Genomic DNA, 17,519 nt, shown 5'->3' with positions numbered 1-17,519 from the left:
CAAGCAGGTGAAAGCAGGAGAAGAAGGGTAGTTGATTAAAGCCAGCAGCCTCAATAATGCAAATGTAATTATTCTCCAACGCTTGCACCGCAGCGCACCAAATTAACACCGGTGTAGAAGAAGAGGCGACTTGGAAAATAGAGCCGAATTACAAAAGGCAAATGTGATTCAGATTAATAGATGGAGGAGGCTTGGTGAATTAGTAGGTTGACTAAATAGCTCTTGGGAATTTATCTTCTTATTCCAAATCATTTTAGGTCACGAGAACTAAAGAAGCCCTTGTTGTTATGACGACACGGGTCGCCTCCTCGACTCCCCTGACATTAACCTGCAAAGGCGTCAAAGCTGCAGGATTAATCGGCCCAGCATTCGGAAATGTCTTTTTGTCAACAGCACTGACCAGTCTTTGTTAGGGCTGTGATACTAACTCCAAATGTGGACTATAAAAGACATTAAAAAAAATTCAGTATATAATTGAGATCAACACAGCAAGTCATTTGACTTGTAAAAATACATTTCAGGTTAAACTGCAAGTGCTCGTCGACAGACCCCTGCGGAACTCCAAAAGCTTTTTTGATACTTTTCTTATGATAACAAAATCTAATGGGTATTTCTTCCCCTTTCTTACAACCATGCTATTAATTTGCTTCAAGACTCATTCAGGGAAGAATAATTATGATAAAAATTGAAAAACAAAAAATGGGGGGGGGTGCGAAGCCAACCAGTAAACTCAGGGGGATGCGCACACCTTCGTTCTGCTGATCCTGAAGGACAACTTGAGCTGTTTATTACTAAATCACCCCTCCTTCCCTCACCTCATTTTCTCTTTCCATCACTCTCTGCTTGTTGGATGGTTTGCCACATCAGCTGTTCTCCGGCCATACTGAAATGACCCCTCAAGGAAACTTAATCCTGGTTTTGTGTGTGTGTGTATGTGCTTGGAGTCGCCCACAGAATGCTTACAGGCCCTTCTCATGTGCACATCCCGCAAGTTTGACGTATCATTCTTGGCCGCTCTCGTGATCATTGTGACATTATTACAGTGTATCGTAGGTTTATTAGCATTTTCACATGCAGTTATTACACGTGTAATTGACTTTTTTTTTTTTTTTGCAAATGTACACGTTCCGTCTAATGTTCAATTTTTGCCAACCCGCCAGACAATCAGCTCTCCGCTTTGTCTTCAAGGCCATACGCTGATTTTTTAATAGACTTCTCGAGCGATGCACGTGACGCGCAAAACGAGTCCTGGCAAGCACTTCAAGCCTGTAATGGCTGCTGCTTTTTTCCCGTGACAAATGAACCGTCGGAGAAGGTAAAAAAAATAAAAATGGTGCAATTTCTGACCGTTTTGGATCTGCAATAGCTTCCCGACCGCCAGGGAAACAATTTTAGCAGTGGTTTCCAGCAAATTACCGGGAGACATGACAAGTATTTCTATCATGGCATTCCGTTTGATTGAATCGGCACTCTGCCAATAAGCTTACGTTTTCACCTGCATCTGTTGCGTCAAGGTCATGTGACGGACACCTGACCCATGTGACCGCCGCTCTTTCTTCCCAGGACAACTACACGTTTGCACAGCCGGGCATCCAGAGGAAGGTCAAGGCTTTGGAGGAGCTGGTCAGCAGGATTGATGGTTAGTCTCATGCATTGCCATTGAAACGTTCTCAGATTCGATGTGGGGAAATTCTTCCCAGCGAAGGACCATTTGTGTTCTAGGAAGAAAAAAAAAAAAGTACGTATACATCAAGCAGGTCTCATTGGAGCGTGACTTTGTATAATGGCCTTGTTATTGGATAACCTTGTAATGTCCCCCGATGCCGTCACCAGGAAGGGCGAGGTGAGGACTTAACTCAGCCCCCCCCCCCTTGAGTTTTGCACACGGGTGTCCAGGTCACGCTTTTGCTATGCGTGTTAATGAAAACAGATTGTTTGCATTTGGAGCGTGAATGTGGGTTTAAAAGGAAATAAATGAAGACAAAGCAGAACAATGTCCTTGCGACACTTGAGAGCACAGCACCAGCGAAAAGGCTGGAAAAATATGACTCGGCATGTTTCGCTTTGTCTTACTCCATAAGTGCCCTGTCATCACAAGCCGGGGCACGGACATTTTCTACCTCGCTGGTTTGACATTACCGCGCCTAATGAGATCACTGATAGTCTTTATCTTGTGTTACGCGATCGCCTTTCGCTTTGCTGTCGACTGAGCGTCTGTAAATTATATATTTTTTTTCAATAGCTTGTCATCTTTTCCAAATTGATTCCCCAGCACCTATCAGAAAGAAGTTTGCCTTTTGACACAAGCATTGTCAATCCGCGTACACATTGTTAGACCTCAATTTATTTTACTACAGAGCGTGAACATTTTTGACGAGTGAATACAGAAGTAGCAGTTTACTTCCTGGAGTTGATTGCTCTCGATTAAAAGCGACAGGATTATATATTTTTTTTACCTCTCTCTCTCTCACTGCCCGCCCCTCATAATTATTCCACTTGTAACGAGTCGCGCAAACTCCTGTTTGCCTTGTTCGACGCCATCCCGGGCATCCTACCTCCTCCAAAGACAAGCCATTTTGTCGGCACGTGTAAAACGCCTCTCTGATCTCTTTATCTCTCCCTTATCTTCTGTCTGTGTATTTGTCGCAAGCAAGTGCATTAGCACCGAGTTCATTAACATGCAAATTGCCCAAAGGTGAATTTAGTTATGCAAATGAGAGGAAAGGCACACTCACAGCGTGGATTGTTTTCAAAGCCTCCTAGTTGGCTTGAGATAGTATTTTGGAAGATAAGAGTGACACGGGAAAAAAAATAAAAAATCGATACTGCCATCGACGGCTATACACGTTAAAGATCTACTGTAAACTGGGCTACTACTACGCCCCCCCCCTCCCCACAAAAAAAAGTTTGTTTCCACCTTCTTCCATTTTGTCAGCAATCAGCGAAGCAAATAAAGGTCAGACAAGAAAAAGGAAGGAGCGTGTGGTTGCAATTATACTGCGCACCAAGGAGAGTCAAGCCGAAACGCCATCATCAGCACAATGGCGGGAAACACTCGCTCGTCATACGACCTCTGACCGTCCGGCCACGAGCCGTGGGCGCCCCCCCCCCCCCCCCCTTCGCTAGGAAAGAAGACAAGACTCATCAGTCAATCAGCGGCCATGAGCGATGTCATCCTCCACCTTGCTCGGCCCGCAGTAACCAGCCGACCCAGCGTGCTGAGCGCCGTGCCAGCTGGACGGCAGCCCAGAGTTAAAAAGCCATAAGTTTGTGTGTATGTGTGTGTTAGCCTTAATTTTAGCTCCTCGCCCACTGTGATAATTCGTCATGACAAACGGCAATCTAACAACCTGCACTTCCTCCTCAAGTCGCTAATACGAGACGGAGCCAGTTCATTAGCGTCATTTAACTTTGTCCAAAAAGTTATTTGGCACCCGGCCAAGCTCCGCCGTTAATAGGGCGGCCATGTTGTGTGCTCTGGCAGCTACGCTGCAGTTGTTGGGGAAAAAAGCAGTTGTATATTTTAGGATATCCAAATTATATTTGTTGTGGTGTTGCGCTTGTGCTTGTCAGTCAAAACGATGCCCCCCCCCCCCCCAACTGCCTTTTCTCGCAAACTCTGACAGCTCAGTAATTACAGCTCTATTATGAGACGCACACGTGTGTGTGTATGTGTGTGTTGATTGAGTGTCGAGGTTTTGATTGCTGCGAAATCTATCAGCCGCTGAATAAAGAGCGGTATTTTTAATCATTTTTTACATAAAGGCATTTATCGGCATCAAAGAAATGAAACAAATCAGCAAATTCTTTAAAATGTTAATTTTTATTTTGTTATACTTTTTGCCAGCAAGCTCAGCAACCAGCCTGCCCAATGATTTGAGCATTTTTTTTTTCAAACTTCCATTCCTAAACCTCCATCGCACCTTCAGACAGTGCAGCACAATTGGTCATCCATCGCCAGACAGGCTGCGCTGATTCAGCAAAAAAGACAACGCCATGAATACCAAAGCTGCCTTTCGCTCCGCATCAACACTCCGAAGCCGCCATGCCGTAATCAATACCTGTTGTGTGTGTTTGGATTGGATTGCGGGAATGAAGTCATTTTTCTTTTCCTGCACTAATCTCCCCCAAAATCAGCATGTCTTTTTTTCTTCCATCTTGCAGAGTCGGTGCATCATCACATGCAGCATTACGAGGTGGAGTACTTGCAGTTTGCCTTCCGCTGGATGAACAACCTTTTGATGCGGGAGCTACCGCTACGATGCACCATCCGACTGTGGGACACCTACCAGGTCATCACCTTTTCCTTCCAATGGCGTAACACTCGACAGAGGCTAAACTCCTCATCCTGTTCCAAACATGTCTCTCTGCTGCCCTTTTCACATTTCAACCCTTTTTTTCCATTTATTTTTTCCTTCATTGATTTAATAGCAACGCCTACACTTTAGCAAGGTGGTTAACCTCCTTTTTACATCGCCAATTAGGCCTAATGTTTGTTATTGATTCATCGCCCCGGCTCCTTGTGCGGCTAGCGCTCGAGTTCCCCCGCAGAGGTGAAGGAGTGCAAATGATGAGACGGGAAGAGCATTGCAATTAAATACAAATTCACTTTATTGGCTTTCATGTCACCATTTGTTCAATTGGGACCAGTGAGGCTAATTGTTGACAAAAAAAAAAGACGCCTATACCGTTTAATATAGTGGCATTGGAAAGAATGGAATTAATACCTAGTAAGTATTATTAGTATTATCATCAGAATATGTACAATAGAATTGCCTTGACAGTAATTTAGTCAATACGGGCATTTTGTGACTTTCGAGAGCGACGAGTAGGTATAATCAACTTGAAAGAGAAATGTATAGTACGGTAATTGCAGACTACAGAAGCACTTGAAAACGACAACCGGGAGACACGCTGCTGTATCGGAAGCCGGGGAAGAAGAAGGAAAAAAAAACAAAAAAACACAGGGCTCTGAAAGTTGGAAAATAAATGACGGTTGAGTGAGTTGCCCAGCCACACAGTGTACTTGTAATTCAACCCCTAAATATTTGATATTTGACAATACTTGTTTGGATGCGATGCACAAACACACACACATAGTACACCTGTTTTCTGGCAGGCTCTGTCACCTGTAGTCGGGGAATTTGGGCCATTTCCACTCATAAAACTTTCAGCACGACAGCAGCTATCAACCGCTTTTGTCTCTTCAACTCTCAGCTTTGCGCCTGTAAGTGATAAATGTAGCCAGTAAAAAAAAAAAAAAAAAAGTGCCAAACATCTCCAACTGTTAGCAATAGCACCAATGCTAACCTCCAAAACAGTTAGGCGTGCTCTTTTAAAAGTAACTTTCAGTCATATTTGTGATTTAATGACCTTTGTCAGCTTGCAGCCCCGTTTATTTATTTTTTTCTCGTCCGAATGAGCTAAATGCAAAGCGAGGCTGTTGGACAGACACAGACATGTTTTTTGGGGTCACTCCAAATGCCCCCTGATAAATAGGAAGCTCTTGCCCTTTGCCTCTCGGCATCTGTGCGCGTTCCAAGGGAGGCTTTAACCTGAGTGTTGTAATGTGTCCGCTGTGGTCTTCCTTCTGCGGCGTGACCATCTGTTCGGACGAGCTCGCTCGCTCGCTCGCTCCAACGCAAGCCAGCCTTTTTGCTCTTTCTCTGCGTTTCGCTCATATTCTCTTTGTGTTTTGCCATCATCTTCCTATTTACCTAGTTCTGTTCCTGTAAATGATCATTTATTATTCCACCCCCCCCCCCTTTTTTTTTTTTTTTTATGCCGCTAAGAGAAGGGATGGGAGTGACATTAAAAACACACTCAGACACATACACAGGAATCATGTAGCGGAGAAAAAAAAAAAAGTACGCACATTCACTATTCCTTCCCAGCAGGCGGGCGGGCGGGTAGGCAGACAGGGACCAAATTATCCCTGTTGCGTAGAGCATGAAATTAGCAAGTAACACTGTGTGGCAGCATTAGCATGGCTGGTAAAGAGATACTGTGACACTTTTCAGCTTCTGAATCACGCCGACATTTTGTTGGTCGTTGAGTGACCGCTACATGCGTGCGAAAATGTGTCTTTGCTTCTTTTGCCGTAGAAGAGCGACACCCGGGTGTGACGTTACATTCCAGTCATTCCGTCGTTCAAAAAGTGCTTTCCCAGCGTTTTTTTTTTGTCCTTCCCACGTAATTATTGCATCAGCGCTTGATGATCTTACATCACTCGGGTCGGCGGGGAATATCAATGAAGCTTCGTGTCACGCCGCTCGCTTTTTGCCAGATGCCGCGAATCCGGGCGCGAGACGGTTTGAAGCCGCTGTGACATTGCAGAAGTCCCGCATTCCCAGTCGCATCTTTGTTTACTTTGCGTCCCCCCCCTCTCCCCCCTTTCAACCCTCACCCATTTCCTCGCCGCTTTGATCAGCCGGTCGAGCGCGTCTCCGCCAATATGGCGGCCGCGGCGAGGCGTAACAACAGAGGAGATGCGCGCATTTAACTGAGTCACCTTGACTAGCGAGACAAACTTTATTTTCTAGTTCATAATGGCACGGACGTCATTGAAACGACGAGGCGGCAGCGGCGACGCGATAGGACAATAGGGAGGGATAGTGTGTCAGGGAGAGAAATTGATGCGGAACCAGACAAAGAGTGATGGATGATACAAATGCGGCTAACATTTATTACTGTCAACATTAATCTGTCGGGATGGTCGGCCCTGATGTTTTGCCTTTGCATGTATTGCGTTTGGACAATACACACTTATTGGAGTGAAGCGCACTTGATTTTCTTAAAATACCCCAAGATATTCTCAAAGCATTATTTTTATTCATGAAGCTCAAGATGTATTCAAAACGTCCGAATGAATCGATTCATCGGCAATTCAACTGTTTTAATAATTGAGCAAAACCTTTTTGTGTTTAATCAAACGGAGACATTTGCTTGTTTATTTAAATGCATTACTTGCATAGGTCAGCAGGGTATTTAATAATAAAAAAAAAAAAAAAGGATTAGACATGGAAGGGAGAGAAATCAGTGCCTTGCCAAGTACTGGCCTAGCAAGCATCCTACGAAGCTTTAAGACTTTTTTTTTTTTGCAGGGAGCGAGATAAGAGTGAATTTCAGTTTTATAGTCGGTAGAAGTTTACCAGTGCCCTCAGCCGTGAACTCCAAAACCCACACTCGGGAGAAGAAAAGAAAATTAAAACGACAAATCTTTTGGCCCGCTGATAAACATGGTGTGTCACTCATCTGTGTTTGCTCGCTAGGTCAGACCAACAAAGTGTGCAGGAGACGCACTTTAATTCCCCGTTTTTGTGGAAAACAAGAATTCCAGAACGAGTTCAACGCATTTCCACTTTGAATATCAGAAGACGTCCTTAAAGGGGCCACACGCGTTTTGAGAGTGACTCGCATTCAAAGAACCGAGTAATTATCCTTCATGTGATAGGGCTCGGGAGGAAAATGAATAAGAACAAGAAACATCTCATCCTTTGTCTCTCTCTCTCTCTCTCTGCTACTCTAAATCCCCACTGCTTATAATAAAGGGAAAAAAAAGCAAACTGCCAAACATAATGAGAGCTTGAAATAAGAAGGCGTGCAAAAGAAAAGAAGAATTGTGTCACTTGCTTCTTCTGCCTATTTGTGGATTGTGGCAGCAAATGTTCTCGCTAGCTTAATGGTTTAAATGTGTCAAAAATGAAACGGAAGGAAGCATTATTGACTTGCTCGATGTCGTCGAATCAACAGCAATTTTTTCATCTCCTTCCACTTTAGGCTGAACCGGAGGGCTTCTCCCATTTCCATCTCTACGTCTGCGCAGCTTTCCTGGTGAGGTGGCGGAAAGAGATTTTAGAGGAGCGAGACTTTCAGGTAAGAGAGGGACCCCCCCCCCCCCCAAAAAAAAAATATAAAAATATAAATATCAAATTAGTAGCGGAGCTCAATAAGGCGCGAGAGAAATCCACCGGGCTGTAATTGTAGAGTTGTTCATGGTCCGCATCCTTCTCCATTACCGCCATGGTCATTAACTGTAAGGTTCAGAAGTAGGGTGGCGCTAGACAGCTGCCAGAAGGTGACATTGCTGGCCTGCTCGCCGGGAAACACGACTCTTTTAACTGCGCCGGCGAGCTACGACCGCGGCGCTAGCCGTGCGCGCTTCCCGTTCAAAATGGCAAAACGCACCCGGCCAAATGTCATCATGGCATTTGACAACGGCCGTGCTCATTTGTTAACGTCTTCCACTTGATCCGTCACCAAATTCCGCTGGCAAATTGATCCGCCCCAAAAAGAACACCAAGTATTTTCGGGCGCAGATTAATGTCAGCGGGGGAGCGGAAAAAAAGTTCCCGCTCTTCCCTCGGCTTTAGCGGTTTAATTCGCCGAGATTTCTGTTTCTGATCCGGCGAGTGTGCGAGTTCAGACGTGGGCCTAGCAGGTTCTTAAGGGCCTGCTGAGCAACTTCTTATCAACTCGCACAGCCCACTCGTGCCACGACTGCTTTGCTCCCCTCCCCCAGCTCCCGATACTAATTTTGTCCGTCAGAAGCAAACGAGAGGCCGGCACGATAAATCGATTGAGGTGGAAGTTGACACGGAAACACGTTATGCTATTTACGTCTTGAAGCAGGCATTTAATCTTCGCGTATAAAACTCGAAAAGAAAACAGTCGGAAGAATAAAAATTCAAACTGTTTAAAAGCAAAGAGAAAAAGTGCATAATGAATTTCCCTACTTGTCAAAAACAAAGCAGCTAATTCAGTGTTCCGCCTAAGTAGGCTGTCACCGAAAAAGAACACGGCGAGTAAACAGGAAGGGGAGATGACAAAAAAATTAATTCCAATCGACTTCAGACCCAACTTGGTTTTGTGCCTCAGTAGGCCGTCATAGAATTTTAAACAGCAACTTAAATAACGGGAGCGTGGTTTTATGAGCGACAAATAAAAGTCCAAGCTAATGCAAATTTTAAATCCGGAGTTGTTTTTGTTCACCCAAAAAAGCCCGTCTTTCTTCACTGTACACAAACTTTGAGTGCGAGCTAATTGTTTTCAATGACAAATATCGAGCATCTGCGCCGTGTGACGTTGCGCCCGCCCGCCCGCCCGCCGCCGCCGCCCCACTTGGTGCGAGTGAATGATTGATTCACATTAATGCTTTTAATTAACCGACAGGAAGAAAATCATTTAAAATGATAATTTGCCGGCGGTTATCGGGCGTCGTACGCCGCCAAAAGCGTGAAACCTCCTCTGCCGAGTTGGCTGGGACCGGTTAAGCCGCTAAATGAAAATCGGGAGGGCGGGTTTCCTCCCCGAGCAATCCGCCCTCTGGCGTTCCGCGTGGCCGAGCGCGCTAACGGCTAACCGCCGACCTGGGATGCGTGCCCGCTAGCGCATGTGCTCGTCATACCCCCCCTCCTACGAGGCGCACTCAAGAGACCTCGACATGCCCATAAATAATGCCGCACATATTGCAGCGTTTTCTTTCCACTTGTCAGACACGTTAAAAAAAAAACACACGCTAACATCGAGGGAGATGCTGACACATTTTGATGTAGAAACAAAAAAAATTGATTTAAATTTCAAATAAAAATCCAGAGTGCTAAAGGTCTTTGGATGAAAACAGGTCGAGCAAATATGTCAGACGAAAATGTTTGTGTAGTCTTTGAATGACGTGCCGGCTTCCTGCTGGGGTTAAGGTGCCCATGTTAACGAACCAACTGTCCAGGATTTAGGGACTTCATGGAGTCTCGACTTGTTGCCTGGCAACTGCTCCTCGGTGTGTTTTTGTGTGTGAGCGAGCGGGTGTGTGAAGATGGAGCCAACAAGCTACAAAGAACAGGTTTAATTAGCCCGCTTCTCGGGACTTGCTGGGTGGCATTTAATGCGCTGCCGTTCTCCTTCGGGCTGCTCTAGCCCCGAAATATCGGGCACCTGCAGTCATTTAAGCCCCGGAATCTATTTGAGAAAATGAAATTCTAAGTGTCATAACAATCGCACAATAAAAGGCTAAGAAGTATTTTCCAAATGTGCAAAGCATTGCCTCATTAGCCATTGGAAGGACACATCCAGTCGGGGCTTTCACCCACCTGTCTTTTTCGTGACTCGGCCCGGCCATTTTCACGTCGCCACCTCTCCTCGCGTGCCACATGGCCGACTCCTCTTTTCGCGCCCACTGTTTGCCAGAGGGCCCATTTAGTGTAATTATATGAGCTACAGAAAGCTAATGGCCCTGACGGAGCAGTGCCTTTGCCCATTACACCTCAGGATGCCACAAAACACCATTACCAGCGCCGGCTACCTGGAGTGTGCGCACGCGGGTGACAGCCATCGCGCACGTGTGTGTGTGTGTGTGTGTGCAAGGGAGGTCAGGGGGTGGAATGATGCACGTCAGAGAAAACAGTGCACTTCTTACACCAGTTGGTTACAAGTGCACATCTTCCGAATGTGCGTCGAGGCACCTTGAAAGGCTTAAAGCGCCGGTATCCTCACTTCACTTAGCGCCGTTTCATCTCGCTAGCGACATGGCCCTTTTTGGTTTGATTGCTTTATTTGATGTGGCTTCTGAACATGTTGCTTTGGCGGAGGTCTGCGCCGCATGGGGGCGCTCCTTTTAACTGGATTAGTTGATGGCCTTTAAAACAAAACAAAATAAAAACAAATTTACTGTTTTAATTGACTAAATTCCCCCTTTCGATTATAGAAAAAGCAAATCACTATGGCGTTATTCCAAATAATTTTAAAACATTTTTTTATCATTATTTAAAAACATACACTGCTTTCTAAAGGTGCCAAGGCAGGATCATAAAAACTTAGACATTCTGTAAACTTGTTTCTCTTCACCAAAATTTAGACTAAACTTTAAACACTCTTTCTTTAAAAGTTGCACCCCTAAATAAAGCCCGAGATTGAAAAAATCCACAAAATAGCATGACCATCCATCCAGCATAATCAATACAAATAATAAAATGCATGGAACATCATAGCTAAAGCTGCGTATGCACCTCTTGATTAAAAACGCATTATCAACGTAAAATATGAGTTGTGAGGTGTCGGCAAGACCAAAACTGAAAATGCTCCAATGTGTGACAGCGAGGGAGGCGCGATTCAGCTCGCAACACGACAACATAAAAGCAAACGCAACCGTCTCTTCTCTTAAAGTAAGAGCCTCAGCGCCGCCGACTCTATTGGCAATCTGCTTTCCCCTCAATATCAATAGCCATTAAGCACTTTAAGGCTCGCCAAGTGAAGGGGATGGCGAGCTAATTGCCTTTTTTTGTGTGCGCGTGTAACACACCACGTACAGTCGTGTCGGATCAATGTGTTAGTGCTGCGGGACAAATGAATCTCCGTTCTTAAATAGCAGCGGGAAGCCACGCGCGCACATAATGAACACGTTTTATTTCTTTTACTTTGGGCCAAGGGAATATACAAGCTATTAAGAAACACTTCACGGAGGAGGCACCTATTAGATGCGACCACTTTGTTTGCAAACACCTTTTTTTTGGGAATAATATGAAAGCGGTTCACCGGTGACGCCACGCCACCTGCGCGTTTGAGCCCGAGCGCGCTCCTTCCCGAAAGCCGAGACGCGTGCAATTAAAGCCGATAGCCTCGTTGAAAGTGATAGCCGGCAGATGGTAAGCGAGCTGAAATATGGTCCTAATGAAGCTCCTCAGTCACCATCGATGGTGATTACACGCCGGCGATTAATAGACATATGCTAGCACATGCTAAGCTTCGTGCAGTTGCTATAAAAAAAAACAACTTTCCATAAACGCGACATAAATATCCATCAAGTGAACACGTGAGATATTTTTCTTTGAGTGATGAAGCGCACGCAGCGAAGAGCCTTGGGGGAGGCCGAAACATGTTGTTTAGCCCGGGGCTTCCAGAACCACCAGGGCAAAGCGTCCAATATTCAAACATTCAACACAACGTGAGGCACGCACTACTTCTAATGTCTCCCAGATCCACTTTCTTCACTTAGGACTCCGATTAACAACGCTCCAGTCGCCTAGCCCTCAGTCGAAAGCGTACGGCAAGACGTCGGCGGGCCAAAACACTTTCTTCTTTAATTGTAAACGTTATGTACGATTTGCCGCCGTATTGCGCTCGTGCGAGGACGGGGAATTAGCATAAATACTCGCGCGGCGGCGAAAGCGGCGAGCGGATGGTGGCGCTCGGCGGAATACAGATGAGCAAAAGGCTCGGCTGAAAGCCCATCAGGCGCCCTTTCTCTTCTTCCGCTCTTTTCTCCAAAAGCTTCCAGTCGAGACTCTTCAGAGGAAGTGTGTCTTTGTGAACGCTGCCCGGGGGTCGTAGAAGGTCAGCCCCTCAAAAGGTCCAAGTTTTTTTATGTGGCATAAACAAGCAGTCATACATTTTATTTGGGTTGACAGTCATAATGGCCCTCCGAAAGAAGCTATGACTACAATGAGGCAGGCGAAAAAAAAAAGAGTTTGACACCCCTGGTTTAATGAGTTTCTCATTGCTTTTGTCTTCTCACTAAAACGTCGAAAGGCCCGTGATCCGCCGTTCATGTTTACTTAATTATCTCGTCGCTTTTAAACCCCACGCAAACATGTCGCCAAACTTTTCCCTGTCTCCCGCTCACCTTTTAAAGTTAGTCACGATGCGAGAGGTGAAACACAGCAAAGTGCCTGATGGGCGAAAAGGGGAAAAAAAATGAATGGCAACTTAATTAGTGAGAGAAAAGTTGGCTTTTTTATTTATTTATTTTTTTTTTTTTTTAAAGGCACCACTCAGAATATAAATGCCCCCGGTTGCGAAGTCATTAAGGTTGTCTCAGCTCATTAAAAACACAAGGAAGAAAAAAAACAAAACAATCATGGAACAAGTTTGTTTTAATATGGCGAACACAACCATAATACAAAGTGCCTCCTCGTTGTAAACATCCGATACGTGCAGCGGAGCATGAATTTTGGTTGGACATTTTTGTTTATTTATTTTTTTTTTTTTTTTACTCCCACCTGTTTACTTTTGAAATTTCCTATTCAATCCGATTGTGTGACTTTAAGGGTTGTGCTGATTTCTGTTGTTTTAACCTATCAGCGACGTTTACCAATGTTTACTTTTCTTCTTAGCCTAACCTTAAATAAGTGGAATTAGTCGTTCCATTTGCAAAAGTAGAGATGTAAACAGCAAATAATGGGTCATATTCGGCAAGTGTTTTGTGTGTCTGCATGAAAAATGACTTAATTACCACCCCTGGGGAGATAATGTTTCCACTATCAATTCTGTGTGTGCCGTATTGAACAAAAAGGTTTTTAGCATGGGATAAGAAGCCCATTATAAGTCAGTGCAAAAATAATTACACTTTTTATTTTATGTATGCATTAAATCTGTTTTTACAAACAAAATTAATTTGAAAATCAATTTTGGAGGCAATAATGTCTTCCAAAGGGCTTTTATTGCTGATTACATCCCCCCCCCCCCGTAATACAATGTGAAATATTTAAACGATCATTCAGTCGTGTACTGTACATGGCCGCCTCCATCTAAATGCGCTCGCTCTTCTTTCCAAAAGGGCCTAATGATTCTCCTGCAGAACCTTCCCACCATGCACTGGGGCAACGAGGAAGTCAGCGTGCTGCTGGCAGAGGCCTACCGGTTGAAGTTCGCCTTTGCCGACGCACCCAACCACTATAAGAGATGATGGCGCCGCCCTCCAACCTGAAGATTCTTCCGTGGAAGGACCACATTGCCCTAGGGAGATTTGAGAAACTGACTGGATGTAGCACTGAACTTTTTTTTATTTGACTCAAAAATTCGCATTCTACTCATGGGGAGACATTCAGGAGAATTTTTTTTTTTGCTGACCTTTTTTGACTATTGTGTCAAGTCAACAGAAGACGGCGAAAAGGGCAAAGTGTGCAAGGAATCCCCACCCCGTTCCATCCAGACCATTGCGTCCAGAGAGCTTCGCCAATATTGAGAAAAGGTACCGTCAGAAACGAAAATGTTTGACGTGAAACTTTTTTGTAGGGAGAATACTCTTTGGAAAGAAGTTCAAAGTGGACTTAAAACAATGTGCTGTTCTTCTGGAAGGCAAATGCAATTGAAATCCTCATGTCATATCCTTTATTTTGTTTACATTATGATTTTGATACTGATCCATTAGGTACACTTGAGCCTTGTTTGAAAAGGATGGGGGCGGGGCTTATCAACATGTCGCTTTTGTTGCCTTATTCCACACTGCAAACTGAAAGATGAACACTTTGTTGAAACTTGTGGGGGGGGGAAAAAAAAAATCTGACTGTGATTTTTTTTTTTTTTTTACATACTGTAAATGTTCCTCTTTCAGTTCTATGGATTTAGTGTTAATTTAATGCCAGTGTGCTCTCACAAGCTTCCCTGCAGTGAGGAAATGGTTGCAGCCCTCCCTCTTCAGCCTACAACAAATTCACTGAACTTCAAACCATCATTGAAGAATCTCCTGCAATGACATCCCCCATAGTAGGTCTTGCTCCCCTCAGTTGAACAAAAATAAATAAATAAATAAATAAATCCCTTACATTTGCTCACAGAAGGGTTCCCGAACGGACAAAAATGTACAGAAATTTTTGAAATGAAGAAAAGTGTAAATAGAAAATGTAAATAAATCATCTATATGATAACCTGTCATATATATTTATTTATTTTTTTGAAGCATGTCTTTTCTGACAACTTTTCCAGATTAGTGGCAACCACCCAGACATTGTTTTCTCATCAATGTATTTTTCCCGCCAAGCGATGAAGTGCAACGTAACACCCCGAGGTTTGTGCCCATGCGTGTTGATCCTTCCCGCCTCTTGTTAAGCTGAGCGATGTTCGCGCAGGCAACCAATTATGGCGTAGTGGTCGCATGAGTCCTCCAGTCACTTCATGGGAAATTAAAAATACATTAGTAGCAACAATGGTTGCAGGGAACTTCTTGCTATTCATCTGTCCTTCCTTGCCTTAGGGAGCATTACATCATTATACAGCAAAACCTCGCATTAGCCGTGGAACCCTGCCCAAAAACAATTTTGCTCATTTTGAACTGCCTTAGCCCAATTTGTCTACTCAGAAACTAATTGGAAACTGTACATTAAAATTGCACAAAATGTAGGACGCCACTACAAATATTATATTCCTGCGTCCATTTTAAATTTACAAATGAGATGAAAGCAAAAATGTCAATCTCCCAAAGTATTACAACGTTTGAGGAGGAATCATTGACAAATTACTTGCACAATTGGCTAAGGCCAATTGAATCGGATATTGCTCTTACTAAGGAGCTGTATTGAGGCTTTTATTCCTTCTTGCAAAGTAGCTTAGCAGCATGGGGACTGTTAAGCCACTGACATTTCCCCTGCGCTCGGCGAAGCAGGCCTGCCCGCCTTCTCTTCCGAGGCTATTTAAAGAATGCAGTTGGTGTGAACTCAACGCGACAAAAAACAGAACAATTGCCTCCCAGTGAGTACTTGTGACCAACGCTTCGACCCAACGTATGAAGTATCAACATGAATCCACGAAAGCCACTGAAAAAATCGACTTGTGACTGTTGAACTGGCCATGTAAATTGAAGCAGTATGTGTGGAAAAATAGTAGATGTGTGTATGCTACCTTGACGACAACTATTACCTCTGTTCTGCAGCATAATGCATCCTGCCAGCTGGATACAAATTGCATTATTGACCTTTTTTAATGACAGTGAATTACGTGCATATTTTGAATTCTAATAAAAGCTGCAGACTCCTAAAATGTGTCAATATCCTTATGTACATTGTTTACAATTTCAATTAAGATGACCATGGATAGTACGTCACAAACCTTTTTATTCATTTCATTTTTTTACCTCGTGGAGTGTACCTATTGTTTTTTTCCCCTAATGAAGTGGCCTGTCATTAGGTACACTTCATGAACACTTCAATAGGTAAAATAAACGAATAAATAAAATAAATAAGAAAGTGTTCTGGAGGGACACGAGCGGTCTCAGTTGAGCGCTTGAGCCTTACATTTTATATTGTAAGCGGACAGTCAGCGAAGCAATCCCCTCCACGGTAGTCACATGACAGGTCACCCGGTGGCGCTCGTGTGCAAAGCGCCGTTGGACGAGCAAGAGAAGAAGAATATTTGAATAGGCGAAAGTGACGTCACGTCTTCAAGTTAATTGGAGACAGGTGTGCTCAATAGGAGTTATCAAATGCAGGTGCCACCGAGCGGGTGGCGGGTGGTTTGTCAGGTAAGCTAGCAAATGTTTGTCGTTTCTTGCCGTTTCTCGCGACGGACGCCACGTTTGTTTGTTGCAGGGTTTTCCCGCTCAAGGGGAATTGTCAAATGCAGGCGCAACCGACCGTGCGGCGTTTTCTCAGGTAAACGAGCAAATGTTTGTCGTTTCTTGCCGTCTCTCACGACGGACGCCATGTTTTGTTGCAGGATTTTCACACTCGCCACGGTGACGTTAACTGGAGGCCGCAAGGTGAGTTTTCAAATGCGCCCCAAAAATGTGTGGTTTATTGCCTTTTCTCACAAGCCTTTTTCATTTAATTTGTTGCAGGATTGTCGAAATCTCGTGAATCTGCAACGTCACCGCGTTCACCGCGACGCTAGGCCTCGAGGTAAATTGTAGGCCGCAGGCCATCGAGTAAATGTTTGGTGTTTTTTACGATGCCTTTGACTATTTATTGCAGGATTTTCGCTCTCCAGGGAGTGTTTGAGGTTTGGCCACGGCACGCCACAATCCACTTTGCGCCGCGTTGTTGCGCGCTTTGGTCGTTTTTTCGCTACAGTATTCCAAATGTCTTTCGCGGTTTTTGTTTTTTTTAATGCTGGCCAGCATTTTTTTTGTTAGTTTGTTGAAGGTTCGTAAATGGCGCCGCCGATAAGCGCGCGTTTGTCTTACCTTAGAAAATATTAGTTTGACTATCGTCAATCAAACAATTCTGTATTTTATATTATGCGTGTGCCATTTCCGTGTTATGCAAACTGAATGTAACGAATTTAAGTAATGTCCAAATCAGACCAAATCTATTCCAAGATGGCGCCCGCCCGCCCGGGTCCCGTTGTGCAACAAACATTTGCGCGCGTTATTTTCGCCCGTTTTGGACGCCGCAAACGTGGATCATCTGTCCGATGTGAGGTGAGTTGAAGATAACATTTAAATATTAATTATAGTTAGGATAAATTTAAAACTTCAATATAATGCTAATTATATATATACATATTTTTTTCAAATGTAAAACTCTACTTAGTATGTATAATTGTAACAAAATTATCATGCCACTGGCACTCTACTCTATTTTTGTTGCAATAATTTGTTTCTTTTGTAGCGCTAAAAAAAAAAAAAAGGCTGCCCAGCCAGCATCCTTCTATACAAAGCAAACAAGAGGCTCTTGAGGAGGAGTCATTTGAGTGATGTTGAGGACACTGAGGAAGCGTAGTCCTAAATCAGGTGAAAACTCGTTTTTGTAAAGTTTCAGCTTCCCAACACGCAATTAATGGCTGTGTCGGGTTTTAGCTTCCCAGTATACAATTAA

At 44.1% G+C, this 17,519-nt stretch overlaps 1 protein-coding gene across 10 annotated transcripts in view; it reads left to right on the top strand.

Annotated features, from left to right (window-relative positions):
* Positions 1-17,519, top strand: part of tbc1d22a (TBC1 domain family, member 22a) — a 71,776-nt gene that overhangs the window by 49,847 nt on the left and 4,410 nt on the right. For 7 of the 10 annotated variants that reach the window (XM_085902275.1, XM_085902277.1, XM_085902272.1 and 4 more), the window contains 7 exons: positions 1,564-1,639; positions 4,165-4,292; positions 7,780-7,875; positions 13,547-14,776; positions 16,293-16,355; positions 16,420-16,462; positions 16,541-17,434. In XM_085902275.1, coding sequence (XP_085758401.1) covers positions 1,564-1,639; positions 4,165-4,292; positions 7,780-7,875; positions 13,547-13,675 — 429 coding nt within the window. In that variant the 3' untranslated portion in view covers positions 13,676-14,776; positions 16,293-16,355; positions 16,420-16,462; positions 16,541-17,434. The remainder of the gene's footprint in view (positions 1-1,563; positions 1,640-4,164; positions 4,293-7,779; positions 7,876-13,546; positions 14,777-16,292; positions 16,356-16,419; positions 16,463-16,540; positions 17,435-17,519) is intronic. The other 3 variants (XM_085902269.1, XM_085902268.1, XM_085902271.1) reach the window with 3 other exon arrangements.

The sequence above is a fragment of the Syngnathus leptorhynchus genome, chromosome 21 (assembly GCF_054491065.1).
Source record: "Syngnathus leptorhynchus isolate UIUO chromosome 21, UIUO_Slep, whole genome shotgun sequence".
In the NCBI taxonomy this organism is placed as follows: Eukaryota; Metazoa; Chordata; class Actinopteri; order Syngnathiformes; family Syngnathidae; genus Syngnathus; species Syngnathus leptorhynchus.
Note: the sequence above shows the minus strand (reverse complement) of the source record. Positions and strands in the feature narration are given on the sequence as shown.